The sequence below is a fragment of the Primulina eburnea genome, chromosome 3 (genome assembly GCF_022965805.1).
Source record: "Primulina eburnea isolate SZY01 chromosome 3, ASM2296580v1, whole genome shotgun sequence".
Lineage (NCBI taxonomy): Eukaryota > Viridiplantae > Streptophyta > Magnoliopsida > Lamiales > Gesneriaceae > Primulina > Primulina eburnea.
This window is the reverse complement of record NC_133103.1, coordinates 461267-476578: the sequence shown is the minus strand read 5'-3', so window position 1 is coordinate 476578 and position 15312 is coordinate 461267. Positions and strand designations below refer to the sequence as shown.

At 36.2% G+C, this 15312-nt stretch overlaps 1 protein-coding gene and 1 long non-coding RNA gene across 2 annotated transcripts; both read right to left on the bottom strand.

Annotated features, from left to right (window-relative positions):
• Positions 1 to 970: 970 nt before the first annotated feature.
• On the bottom strand, positions 971 to 8926 carry LOC140825023 (uncharacterized). The gene is made up of 3 exons (XR_012116571.1): positions 8105 to 8926; positions 2617 to 5120; positions 971 to 2521 (listed from the first exon to the last, which is right to left on the bottom strand). It is a non-coding gene; the product is annotated as an uncharacterized lncRNA (long non-coding RNA).
• Positions 8927 to 9959: 1033 nt separating this feature from the next.
• LOC140825022 (vacuolar-processing enzyme-like) lies at positions 9960 to 15141 on the bottom strand. Its single transcript, XM_073186489.1, has 9 exons — positions 14879 to 15141; positions 12952 to 13116; positions 12717 to 12873; positions 12435 to 12520; positions 12143 to 12342; positions 11861 to 11909; positions 11272 to 11481; positions 10716 to 10922; positions 9960 to 10386 (listed from the first exon to the last, which is right to left on the bottom strand). The coding sequence occupies exons 1-9, from the start codon at positions 15095 to 15097 to the stop codon at positions 10204 to 10206; spliced, it is 1476 nt and encodes a 491-aa protein (XP_073042590.1). The 5' UTR covers positions 15098 to 15141; the 3' UTR covers positions 9960 to 10203.
• Positions 15142 to 15312: the final 171 nt, after the last annotated feature.

The window sequence follows — 15312 nt, the reverse complement described above, 5'->3', positions numbered from 1 at the left end:
GAAGTTCGACGAAGAATCGTCTACGTCTCCCCTTCTCGATGAGGATCGAGGTATCACTATATCGACTTGGCTTTAGGAGCTCCAAGCTAGCTTTTACAACCACGCCTCGATGCGTCTACTTGGCCTTGAGGGCTCCAAGGATAGCCACGAACTTTACAACCCACTCGAGAGTATTACTTTCACTCTTTTTCTACAACTCTTTTGATATTACAACTCTTTTAATCAGCGCACACAAGAGATAGTAGAAAGCTTTGTAAGAGACAAGAGAGTGGAGTGGGATATTTGAAAATGCATCCTCAAAGGCCTATTTATACTAGTCTTGGACGCCAAGGTTCGGATCTTCTGTTTATGCTTCGGAACGTCCGATGTGATTGAAATCAATTTCCGTAATTTTGGGATGACTTCGGATCGTCCGTTCTTGACTTCGTAGGGTCCGAACATGTGCTTCGGAGGGACCGATCAAACTTCGTTGCTTCCGAACAGTTCTTTCAGACCGTCTATGCACAGCTTCGGAAGGTCCGAACTCCAGTTCGTACCGTCCGAACATTCCCGCGTTTCCGGAGATTTGAAATCTTCAACACTTCGTAGCGTCCGAAATGTCCTTTGTAGCGTCCGAAATCTTACTCGATCAATCAGTCATATCAATTTGTCTCCGCATTGAAGTGATTTGATTGCTTGTGTTCGGAACGTCCGATCACGTCTTCGGAACGTCCGAACGCTCTCCTCGCAGCTTCCGAACAGCTTCTATTTTGCTTCTGAATTGCACAATTTCGGACCGTCCGAACCGAATGTCGGATCTTCCGAACGTAACCTGTTCTTAATTTCCTGCATGCCTCAATATAAAACATTAGTACATTTTTAATCCAAGTTTTGGTATCATCAAAACAAAAACTTTGGGATATGTTACAGCATTAAAAACATTAATCTCATCCTCGAGATTTGTATGCGTTTAAGGCGTAACACTTTATTTCCTCTAGCTGCCAGGATTTAAAGTTAAATTCCCAAAATATTCTATAACCTCAATCTAATCCAAAGCACTGAAATACAACTCAAATGTATATCCTACATGTCATATCCCTAAGATACTAACATGTAATTCATTCCAGGCAAGAGCAAGTAATTTCAAATAATCAAACACATGCGCACAAATTTCTTGTGCCTGAACTCGAGTGTACTAACTCTAGTGCGAGCGTATCCCAGTCTACGCTCTGATACCAACTGTGAGGGCCCGTTATCCTAATAACGATTTATTAACATGCAATCATGATTAATCAGTTAACAGCGGAAAAGTGAGTTAAAAATTTGCGGTTGGGCCTATAAAAATTTCGGCATGACCTTCCTGTAAATAGGACATACCAGAAAATCAAATACTCAAAATAAGCAACATGTGCCCTCAATAAACACAACAGCATACACATGTGCCAGCCAGACACGATCATGACATATACAAACCAAAATATCATAAAGCCGACAAGGCTCGATAATATCATAATATAATCCTCCAAATATATACATATAGTATCTGGGAGACAGCAACACTACGCAGTACCTAAATACAACTGAGGTCGAACCACCTGTACCACCTGTCATGTCCACACACAAAAGACACGACAGCCCCCTCTCGGGGGTCACTAACCCCAGTACGAGACATCAAGAAACCACGATATATGACATAGGAATGCAATGATGCCATGCATGAATGCAATGCATGAATAGGTGCAAGATATCAGGATATCAGGAGTCAAATGATCGATATCAACAATCATACATATATGCTCGAGCTGGTCCACGACTCAGCGGACCCGTCCACGACTCAGCGGACAGTGTCTGGGGATATGGCTTCACACTTGATGCCAGCAACTACCTAAGCCGGACCGAATCAAGGTAGCCAAACATCTCCAGGACACCATATCATATCATATATATAACGGATCTCAACCGAAATATAACTGGATCTCAATAACAGATAGGCTCAATATGATATGTTCAGTGGTATTGATGTGTCTAACGAAACTAAAATGTGTGAACCAAAGAAATATTTTATTTTATTTTGCACATCAATTACCAACTGATAATATGCGAGTCAGCATATAATATCACATAAATCAGCAAATAGCAAATAAATCATACACAGGATCATCAGATGCCTCTGTCAGACATCGTGAAAATAACTGATCTCTACGTACCTTAACTAATTTACAAGTAACTTAAATCCTCAAGAAAGTCCTGGAATTGCCAACTCAGACAAATCACCTGAATATTAATTTAAATGGTCTTATTATCATATAAAAATTCCATAACCATTTAAATTCACTAAAAATCCAATTTCAACTATTTAGACATTTTAAATTCTTAAAATTCCAATATTTGACTAAAATGCCTAAATCAATTATTTCTATTTTAATTCGTCGCAAAACATCGAACTAGCTGATACTCGATTTATTCATCTCACTAATTCAAAAATCTCTTGTAAAATATTCTGAAATTTGTTCAATACCTCGAATCAACTCAAAGTTTGTACCTACATCCAAAAATATAACCAATATCAATATTGATATCAAATTTAACTAAAAAATGGAGAAATCCTTAGACAATTTCTGGAATCATAGTTTATACCTCAATATATATACCAAAACGAAGCTTATGAACCAGATAACAAAAGCCCTCAATCAATTTCCGAACTCCGGCAACGTACGGTGACGATTCAGCGGAGAAAGAGGCGACGGGTTTTCGACGGGTTTTCGGAAAGTGTCGAGAAACACTTCAATACTTCAATATGGGTACCAAAACGTAGCCTAACCATATATTTACTTGAATTTTTCGGCAACTGGTGCGGCCACAATCGACGGTCGAAGTGGCGAAAATGGGTTTGAAGATTTGTACAGAAAGTTACGGGAAGAGATGAGGAATTCGGTGTGTGTTTATAGGTGTTAGTGTGTGTGAGAGAGTGTATCATAATATATATATATATATATATATATATATTATACACGTTTATCTTTTATCTTTTCGGGGTTCGAAACTTGACCCGGTCCATTTTATTTCAACTCTTGTGTGCTATAAAATTTAAATATGCATAAACACACAATTTAATTATTTGGCTTAATTATTTTAAATTCCTCAATTTAAAATAATTAATCAGAATTATCGCCAAATAACACGTAATTAAATCGGGTCATTACAATGGTCAAGTGTTTATGTTATGTTGACTAGATTGATTCATCTTGTTTTGACATTACCTGTATCTACTGCCACTATTGAGCGGTCTTTTTCAGTAATGAAGCATGTGAAGACGGCACTTCGCAATAAAATAGAGGATGACTTTCTTGCCGATTGTTTGACACTCTATATTGAACGAGATTTAGCTAAACATATTGATGTAAATTCTATTATTGATGAATTTTATGTTTTAAAATCTCGTAGGGCACAACTTCGTTGAACGATATAATGTAAATTTTTTTTTAATAATATATAACTTATCATATTGAGTTCAAGCCCCCCAACTTTTATTCTTGGATCCGTCCCTGTTTGGTTGTGGTGGATCTTCACAAAGTAGCTGTTGTTGAGGATGTATTTAGTGACGATGCTGAGTTATGGAGATTGATCACAGGTGGAATCCAGGTAGATGTAGTAACTGGTTCTGGATTTGAGAATTTAGTGGGTAAGGATGCAAAAGGAAAAATCGACTCAAAGAACCTAACATGCCGAGAAACATACATTCTTGAAGTTGACATATCGTAACAAAAATACGCACTTTGAGTAAGAGAGAAACTTAAGAGAACACAAGGTTTGTAACGTGACTCAAGCTTGTGAGTGGTGTAGGAACGAAGTCAGGGGTAACAAAGACGTCCAAATTTTTTAAGTTTGGAATAATGTGGTAAACCTCAAAAAAAAGAATTCATATTGCGAGATGAGATTTAAGGTTGGAGTAGACATGCGGTTAATCAAATATGCTGCAGTAGCAAAGGAATTGGTCCAATAAACTAATGGAATTGAGGCATGACAGAGTAAGGTCAGATCTGCTTCTACTATGGAGATGTCATCGATAAGAGAAACCATTGTGCTCAGGTGTGTGAGGTGGAGTGGTAAGATGAGATATGCCATTGACAGCAAGAAAATTAGAAAGTGCAATATATTCTCCACCATTGTCTGATTACAAGGTATTTATTTTGGTATTGAAATATTTTTTAACTATGGCTTAATGAAGACATCTTTTATCTCCGACTTTTGTTTGTGTTGAAACCATCGTGAGAGATAATTGGTGAGGTCCATAAATCGGAAAAAAAATTATTTGAAGTGGACGATTTGAAATTAGAGTAGAATCGGAAAAAGAAAGTTTGTGGCTTTTATTGCAATGACAGGCGTTACATGAAAAATCGAATGATGAAGATAAAGATAAATTATAACTTGAAATGAGATGCTATGCAGGATGCCCTAATCTATGATGCCACTTGGACGAAGTGGTCTTGACAGCGGAGAATGGAAATTTAGTTTGACCCTTTAAAAGTGTTGCTCCTGTGCGAAGTTCCTTCACAAGAAAAGAGTCAGGTAACATTATTCGAAAACAAAATTCAGAAATCGATATCAGATTTTTTTTTTCATCGTAGGCACAAAAAGAACATTATATAAGTTGAAATTAGCATTGGGAGTTTGAAGAGAGGTAGAACCAGTGTGGGTTATTGGGAGACTCGTGCCATCGCCGATCATGATATCGATCATTGGTGCCGTGATATTGTGCATGAAGAGATAAATTGCTCAAGTCGGAGGTAACATGGTGAGAATCACCACTGTCCAAAAGCCACGCCGGAGTGTGATGTATTGGCAGCATAATGAGCTTGATGTTGTGTAGGTAATGTTGCTGCCTGTGCTGAGGATCTCGAGTTGGCAGATTAGTAACGCCCAACGGGGACTAGACTAAAAGGACATTTCTTGGCTGTATGTCCTTGAATTCTGCAAATCTGTCAATAACAAGATAGGGTCGGGGAGACCGAGATGAATTGGCCCATTATTGGCAGCGAAAGAACCAAAATTCGGTGATGCACACCAGTCTTTGCTGTTGGAGCTGGTTTGAATGATGGGGCGACAATTAGAGTTGTTGATGTTAGCGGGAGGTCGCCAACCTGTATTGGCGCGAGTTGCAGGATTAGTAGAAGCTGGGAAATATGATGGATCAGATTTGGTGTCTTGAATTGAGGTCCCATAAACCAAAAAAGAAGATAATAACGAATGAAAAAAAATGAACGAAATACTGGATCAGGCATACCCGAATGCTTCTGACTGCATGAAGTTTCTGAATATTTGTTTTTCTATTTAATTCCACATATTCTTGTTTTGATAGATAGACATTAACTACCATATCACTGCTAATTAACAATCTGATGGGTATAAGACCAATTATTTGTTAGATTAATAGAATCGATTGAGCTTAGTGCTATTGAGGTCCAAATCATTGATTATGTTTGCAGAAGTCCAAGCCCATTAAGCCCATCAGACGCTCTTAAAAATCTATAAATAGAGGAAGCTCTTGACAATTTGAGGTATGCTCTCATTTTCATAAAAATTCTGTAGTTCTCTGAATTTTCTTTGGACTGCTTACTGACTTGAGCGTCGGAGTGTCTACGTCGGGAACCCTCTCGACGCCCACTTGACGAGTGTTCGTGACGCAGGTGACGCTCAGCAAATTAACGATATATTGTCTACGTGGATCCGTTTACCAGCCTGGTGAGCCCATTTACAGGCCCAGTAGACCAGTATACTAATCAGTCGGATTCCGTGTGCGCAGTCTATTAGACTCATTTATTTTAGCTGCATCACAATCGATAAAGAAATTTGAAACAAATATATTACAACCATCCATCTAAATTCCATTCTAAAGTACTATAGTTTTCTTGTTTTCGGTTCAGGTTGTTTAATACTGTCCTGTACTTAGTTGAAAAATGTCATCTAAGCAATTTACATACAACTCAAAGACAAAACGTCCCACAAATAAGGCAAAAACTTGTGTGAGACGGTCTCACGGGTCGTAATTGTGAGACGGATTTCTTATTTGGGTCACTCATGAAACATTATTACATTTTATGCTAAGAGTATTACTTTTTATTATGAATATGGGTATGGTTGACCCGTCTCACATATTATGATCCGTGAGACGGTCTCACATGAGACTCACTCCACAAATAATTGCTTGAATAACTTCAAAACATATTAACTTATGTGTTCGCGGGAATAAGTCATTGTTAGCATGACGTACTTTCCATGATCATCCAAAAGTAATCTGAAATTTGAATAGTTGGTTGGAACAAAATATTTGTTGTCGAGTGCTTTTGTTCTTTTCATTGGCTTTAAATGGCATCACAGGGGACTCGAGAATTTGGTTTATAAGGGACTATTCAAGATACAATAGATTAAACCCACCATTTAGAATCCACTCTCGACTTCATTTGATTAACGAAAGAGTTGTATGTGAAAGGATGTAATTTAATTTCTCTCTCTCTCTCTTCTTTAGAAGAGTGGGCAATACTATTTGCTAGTCTATGTTTTTGTCCAGACAAATATTTACTCTAGAATAATTTCTTGCATATTACACTAATCATTAAGGCATAGTTTGATACACATGATAAGATAACCATGTGATATATAATATAAAGATAAGTTAAGGATAAATAAGAGGTAAGATATCATATTTAATGTTTGGTATTATTTTAATAAGAATGATTAAATTTATATATTGGATTGTAATGACAAAATTATCCTTATCATAATAAATTTTATAATTTCAAAATTGTTGTTTGATTTCATATTTTTTATTTGTTCATGCGTCTACAGTGCTTGCATGATTTATTTATTTTTACCTAATTTTATATGTTATATAATATGATAATTGAGCCTTTGATTTTGTGAGTCAAGTCAAATATCAATTTTTAAGGTTAATCGGGTGATACTAATAATTTTATTGAGATTTATAAAAATTATTTATATAATTATCTCGAATTCATTTATATAATTATCATTTTATATAATATATTAAAATAAATAAAAATATTTATTTGATTTTAATTTCTACCTAATATCATAGATTTATAAAAATCATTTCTAAATTGAGGGTAATTAAGTCATTTGTAGTGTATTTTATCCTTAAATTAAAACTATCACACCTAATGGAAGGGATAATTTATCCTTCAAAAAAATATTTATCAAGGACCCATGATATTGTCATGAGCTTTTTAAAAATGTACTAAACATAGTATAAGGAAGATTATTTATCAATCTCTCCTTTATCACATGTACTAAACTATGCCTAATTGTCATGTGTATCAAATTATAACTGATTTTCTAATTCAACCTGTTTTAAAAACAATCACGCCAATAATAACTCAACACGTAACAATCAATTGTTAATGTAATAAGAACTTTTAAAAAAAAAATTATTTTTTTCATTTTGTCGCCTAAATTAAAGAATGAAATTTATTAATCAATGTTAACTTACAGTTTTCGGGATAAATGTTTCAAACTACACATACTCAAAATATTGGTGAACATATTCAATGATCATAATCGATATAAATATGAAGACAAAAACTTGCGAGAGACGGTCTCACGGATCGTATTTGTGAGACGAATATCTTATTTAGGTCACCCATGAAAAAGTATTACTTTTTATGTTAAGAGTATTACTTTTTATTGTGAATATGCGTAGGGTTGACCCGTCTCAAAAATTATGATCCGTGAGACGGTCTCATATGAGACTTACTCAAAGATCAACTCTTCAACTCACATAAAAATAAATTTTGAGTCGATAAAAACGGGTGTATTGAATTTATAAATAAAATAAAAGGGATATGTATGTATCAAATAGTATAATAAATTATAAGTGTTTCTTCCCATCTCATATTTAATCTATATGCTACATTTTGATACAAAAGTATGAACATAAAAACTATTTAAAAAAATATTATAGATTTCATTTGTTTAATAAAGAAATCCTTTTCGTATTTATTTCAACAAAAATCATGACAATTAACGTGCACCCCATGTGCTACCAGCTTGGAACAGCTCGTAGGGTCAAATATGTCAATCGACAACTTTTTTCAAAAATTTAAAATACCTCTCAACACGACGTCGTAACAACTCTCGTGATTGTGAATCCGTTAGTGACCGATGGTGACCCGTAACAGCTGTCTCTTCTCCACTAGCCAGTCTGTAAATTCGGGCAGCTGCCCGTTCGCTCCTTCCCCTGCCCGAAACATTCCCATCGAATCTTTGCCTCCTCTATATATGAGCACTCGATCGCCCTCTCTCTCTCTCAGCTCCGCCACTCATCAATCATCTCACGATAATATCTCCACCTCCTCCTCCCACACACACACTACTCCACACGCAGAAGCTGCCATGGCGGTGTCGCAGTGCAGAGCTTCCATGGTCACAATGGCGATCGTCACCATTTTCGCCCTCGTCGCCAGCACGACAGCTCAGGCTCCGGCTCCGGCGCCGTCTCCGGTACCCGAGTCCGCGGCCGGAATGGCATCGCCCTTCTTTTCTGTTGGTTGCGCCGTTGCGGTGGTAGCATTCGTCTTCGGATCTGCACTGAGGATCTGAATGCCTACGTGAATTTCTGCATATATATGGGATGGATTGCGATGTATAGTCGGAGAGGATTTGTTTTCGGGAAGATCTGTTGATTTGGTATTTCATATTTGGCGCGGATTGAATTTTACTTTTAAGGGTTGTATCGTTGCATGTATTTCTACATTTTCATCATGTGCATTTTGTAGTCCGAGTGTTTTACGTTATATTATTAATTTATTATTTTGTTTCTTCATGCTTTAATTTGGATTGTGTATTACATTATCAAATGAATTTCACAGTACTATTTTATGTTGGAGAATATTTGCTTTTTCTACGGGAAAGCCTAAAATAAAATAAGGTAAATTCAGTGGTTTTTTTTTTTTAGAAAAAGTTCCCATATTGCTTTTCTTTAAAACAACGGGTGTGGTTGGTCCTACACTTGGACTAGCACTAGCCACTAGTAGAACTTAACCAATAAAAATACATGAAGAAACTTTCTATGTATCTTAAAAATGAAGTGAGCTAACTAGAAGTTTGTAATTGCATATCTTAGAGAATCGAATAAAGATATTTAAGTTTAATGAAGGAATAATTTCTCTTTGCAAAAGAATAAGATCCTCAGAACAAATGTAAACCAGCGATCATATCCTCCACTTATTGTGCTCCTGGTAGTGGACAATTTGATCAGAGTAAAACGTACAAAATATGATAAAGAGATATTTTCTTATAATAAAATTTTATTTTAACTACCTAACTATTCCTATCTTCAATACTACCTAACGATTCCTAGCTTCAATTCTTGTTAATACTATGTTTGAAATTTTGTAATGAGAAGTTTAATACTAACCCTCCAAATATATATACACATTAGATAGATATGCGTATTCCACCATGTTGTCTAGCACTCCATTGCCTGGTAATGTCACGGCCACCACATGGCGTTTATTATAGGGTGTAGCCTTTCCCCATGGTATGATTATTATGTTGATGCTAATTATATTTGTAATATTATAACAATAATAAGATATAGTATAGATACTGCGATTGAATGTCATCCTTAGATACTCCAATCCAATTGTTTTATTAACAAACAAAACAAACTGGTATTACCTTGTACTTAATAATTTAATCCAAAGCAACATAACATTTCATTTAGTCAGCATTTTGACAGGCAGGATAGAACACTAATTGATCATAAATCGAATACTTAGTTCAAGTTCTACAAAAAGTAATTTTATACATCATTATTTTGTTCAATTATATTGATTTTTTTATCTTTATAATTATTCATCTTTCACCAATTCATCAACAAACCAAACGATGTCTTGGGAGATCTCAACTGTCGAGTACTAGATTTCATGCTACAAAAACACTAAGCTTGAAAGACACGATCATAATACAAATTTTCAACTTACGACAAGATAAATTACAAGCCAAAATCAACAAGTTCCCCATAGAACATTATTTACATATGATTTTACAGATAGGCAGACATTGATTGATGTACCTTCTAATCTGTACCAACATTGAAGGCATTGTATCTGCAGTAAACTATATCAATATTGTAATCTATAATTGAAGCCAATATTTTAAATTATAGAAGAAAGCCTTCGTATTTCCAGAATTTTATGACGGATATCAAGCACTAAAGCCCCTATGGAGAGAACTCCATGAATTGGAAGGAAAACTGGCGCAGGCTTGAGCTGAGGCATCGGCCATCTGCTCTATTTTCACACCAGTATTGCAGATGTTGGCAATCGCGCGCATGTGTTTCATCCCATACTGAGACAGCGATCCACAGTGAGTCTCAAAGCTTCTAACCTGAGCAGAAGAAAAGAATAAGATCATTTTATGTAGATATAAGATTGACAGCTAGACGATTTACACACAGCAAATAATACTAAATTTGTGTATAGTGTTTTTAAAGGAAATGCCGGTCATTCGCAATTTACTATTAGAGTAAAACCTGGAAGAAAACTAAGATGCACATCAATAGAATCAAATGCGTTGATTCAGCAAAATTATATAGAAGTATTCTTGGGTCGCCGATATCAATTACAGAAAATGCATACCATGTTTAGGGGAGTGAGGACTTGAGAAGAATATTTAACAAATTTTCTTACAGGGACAGAAATATGATGTCAAGTTACCATGGATCTGAGGCAATCCCAATCATCAACAAGAGGCTGCCCAGCAGGTCGAAGTGTCTTCAACACTTGAGGACCCTTGTCAATTCCAAACAGAAGTTTTCCAACAAGTTCGATACTGTGGTCAATATGAGTCCGGTGTCCCATAGCTTCAGCCAGCTGTTTTTGAGCTGAGACTTTCCGAGCAGAGTCTACAGGAGCTTTCCGATACTGTCATAGGTGAATCGAGAAAAGCAGTCATTGAAAAAAAATATACTTGAGACAATTTTTCTTAGGTTCAATTCTTGCCATGTCTATTGTCCCTTCCTATTTTGGCCTACCTCCTTCAATTTGTTACCAGGTGTACATGTGCAGATTGCTATAACCATACATCCATCAAATCCGGATATAAAGGTAGGCACTTCGAGTGGCACAATATATTAAATGATGGGTTTACATTATTTAATTAGCCATTCAATCACAAGTGCAGCTTAATTGCTCTACATCAATCTCCAGTCGTAGTCACGAGAAACAGACTCGGTGTGATAAACACATTCGCTTTCACAAGAGTTGAACGTACCTTATGCCAAAAATGTAGAAGATCAGCATCTCGCTGATCGACAGCTTTTGAAGATGGCCGAAGAGAATTTTCATCAACAAAAGTGAAGTTATCATTCGCAGGATCTGTACCCAAGTATGTGTAAAGATTATCCACACTTAGCTTCAGATCACCATATTGCATCACATGGGAGCCATCGTAAGAATTGTCGTTAGCAGTTCGACGCTTAACCTTCAAATGTCAACATAGATAATCATTCCGAAACAAGATCAGGAAAAACATGGAACATTTAAGATGTGTTGCACCAAAAATTAAAAAACAAATTCGCCCCGTATTTGTGATGTCACACTCTTGAGATCATGTGAGTCCATGATAAAAATACAAGGAAAGTTTGAACGCAGTTTTTGTATGAAAATGGTGGAGTTCGACATTCTTCTATCAACCGACAGACTGGTTCGATTGTTTTGGCCTAGTCCCCCTTCCTTGTTTTTTATGGTCTACAGTAAGAACGCATCTTGTGTGCCATTTTTTTTTAAAAAAAAAGTAAAAGAAAAACATACTAGTTCGATAGGATTGCTCAATGTAAAGACATAGTTTGATGAGATCTTACCAGTTGATATTGTTGCCTCAAGGTTTCAGTCCGAAGGTTGTGGATATCGCTGTTCATGGCCACAATATGAACATAATTAAAAAAACATAAAATATGACAAGTGGTATTAGAGGTAGTAATAGGTTCATTCACGGAACTGCTTTTGAGTGAGTAGTTAGTTAGCTTCAGCAAACTACCCATTGAACAATATAGGTAAACTTTGCTGAGTTTGCATATAAGCTGACGCACTGCAAGTTCAAGTGATGCACTATCAACTATAGAAGCCCAAAAACTAATGCATACCAGTCCTCCATCCAGGAAACACTATACAGGTCACCCAAGCAAGTATCGTATTCTGGGGGAGGATAGGGATATTCTCCAGGGCAATAGGTTCCCCAGCTATTCTCTTCCGCATTTGATGCAGTGGTTGCATAAATATTCAAGCCTTCAGGTAGAAGACCCTCAAATATACTTCCAGATTCACAAGCCTCAAGGTAAAATACCTAAAAAAGTAGATGGATCAGCTGTGTAAGATTTTACTCTTGCTTAACAGGTAAAAAAATTGCACCATGAAAACAAAAGCCATAATTGATACCAAGCTCCTATATGTTCCAGAGGCATGTTTCTTCTTCAAAACGTTGATCAGATTATCCGCATAAAGGTAAGGAAATGTAGGCATCCCTGAGCATATAATATAGTACACAATAAGCAATCAAATGCTTAGCACTAAATGCATAGTCAATTAATAGAATACATGGAAAGAAAAAAAAAAGTGATGCTACCAGATCTAAATATTGTTAAGTTTTTCAAAAGCACGGTAAAAACCGGGCACTTAACCAAGAAGGGGCTAAATATATGTCAACAGTAGTTCACTAACCAAGCACCCCAGGACCACCATGATCAGAATAGAATACGAATATGTGATCATTTGGACCACTGTCGACAACCTTCCCGCTACCTCCTTTGACAGCAGTTTTGTCCCCAAGAAGCACGGACAAAAAGTTGTCACCAGTAACGTCATCTCCAACATAATCCTGCCTCAGGAGAGTGAGAAAAGAGAGAGAAATTTCAACTGTCAATATGCAAATTAGAGACACGGGAATAATACAAACCTTTGGAACTCCCTTATAAACATCCTCACCATGAGGACTGTTAATGATGACCCCTGGCCTTGGGTTCTCTTCATTGAAAGCAATGTCATCATACATGAAAACCACAATATTTTCATCCTTGAGACCACCTTTCTTTAGGATTTGATATGCATGGCATATATCGGCCTATCACAAATGTAAGGACTAGTATCAGTGTCAGTGGACTGGAGGAACATGACAAAGTCAAAATGCATATCCAGAACATGAAGGACATCATTTTTTCAAGACAGGCATTTTGAAGATAGACTGCATAGTAGAATTAGACATGTATTCAAAGTCACTTTATTTTCTTCTTCTTTTGCAGTGTAGCATAGAAAGATTTATTTTGGTATTAGAGCATCCTAATCTTCAAGCAAAGTTCCACCATCAAATTTTAACTTCACTTGGCTGTTATTAGCCTGTCATTACATTCTCTTAACAAATAAAATTAGTTTGTTCTAATACTGACTTTCATCAGAGACGTGAAAATCAATTCACTTGAAAGTTTCCTATTTACACTCATTTCTGAAGGTTTCTTCACATATGGTTGAAGTTAAAAACAATAAAACCAACGGACATTCTCCTACGTAAATCAAACCAAGTACGGAACAAGATGTTTTGAGAAAACATGTTCACATTACATCACAATTGAGCTCTATATTATTTGGGCTTCTACATTAAGCTGCAAAATGGACCAATATCCTTTAGAATATAAATATATAAAATCATAAACATAGTAAGGTTTTGTAAGATATAGAAAATGGGCTTCTTCCCAGCTCTATTAATCTCTCTCTCTCGGGTTCTGGTTTGTGTATAGTCACTTCCCTGCTATCCACCTTTCTTATCTTCTTTCTTTAATTTTAAGAAGCCTAGTGCAGACACTCATTTGAAGAGCGTGGCCACAATTTTTAGATTGTATCAATGGTGTGCTACAAGTAGTGTTGTCAAAGAGTTGAGCTCGAATACAAGAAATTAAGGTCAAGCTCGTTGAGTTTAAAATAAAGGAGCATAAGTCAGAGTTTGGTCCATGAGTTGGCTCTCTAGTCCAGATTATGTTCAAGAAAAGTAGTTCATAAACTTATTAATAAGCTCAGATCATGAGTGACTTTGACCGGTGAATTTGAATCTTGAGCTAATGCACTTCATACATAAAATCGATAGTCAATTTACTTTATATTACTAAAATATAGAAAATGTTTAAAAGTTCTTATTAAACTTGTGAGCATACACGATAGTAGCCAAGCTCGAGCCGTCTCTTAACACCCATGGACAAGTCCTCGAGAGACGGGTGAAAAAATAATGATGTGAAGATCCAAAATACAATTCGGCGGGGCCTAATATGTGGGCCTGCTTATATTATAAGACTCCAATTATTTAGATGACTTACCAATTATTTAGATGACTTACGTTACGGTCAACGTCTGGCATTTAGTTCAACCAAAATTAGATGTCTATCATACACTTCATTCACAGATTATTAGAATATCTTTTTTAAAACTTGTCCGGAGAATCGAAGCTAAGCGAAACAATACTTTCAAGAATGGAAAACATACATACATGCATATTATATATTGTATTAACAGAAAAAAAAATAACTTCGGATTCTTAGTAGGTCGTTCGGTGGAATAAATACCAACACGAAGTAAATATCAGAAAATCTAACACTCTTGAAAAACTTATCGCGAGTTTCATCACAGTTCATTAATTCATAATCGTACCCGTCAACGAAAGATCTCAAAATATTTTAAAACAACAACAGTATCAGTCTGATTAATTACCTAGAAATAAATTCGGAGCTCAACACAAAAACAATCGGCCTTCACGAAACACAATTATACACTAGAATCTTAATTCAAAAACCTAAATCTTAGATTAATAAATTTCAACAATTTAAGAGGAGCGTGATCACCTGATGGCGGTAATTCCAGTAACCAGAGGATCCGGCCAACAAGACGGCCCACCTGATCCCCACGGAATCGTCATCAGCCCCGCCGTTTACCTTCTGCGATCCACCGTCGAAGAATACGCGTGCTTCGGAAGGAAGCTTGAGAAAGTCATCCCGGGCACCGGCGGTAGCTACCACGTAGAGTAAAAGGAGGAATAGCGCACAGGCGGAGGGAATCGTCATGAGTGGTGAGATAAAAATGATCGTTATTTATACAAGAAATATGACTTTATTTGAGATATATTTATATTTAGGTGTATATGTATATTTATATATAAAATAAAAGAACGATTTGGATTGTCTACTTCGCGGTGCAGTTGGGCCAGGTGATTGTCCCTTGAACGGACAGTAGAAAGGCACTTGGTTTGATTCTTATTTAAAAGAGATAATGTTGTTCT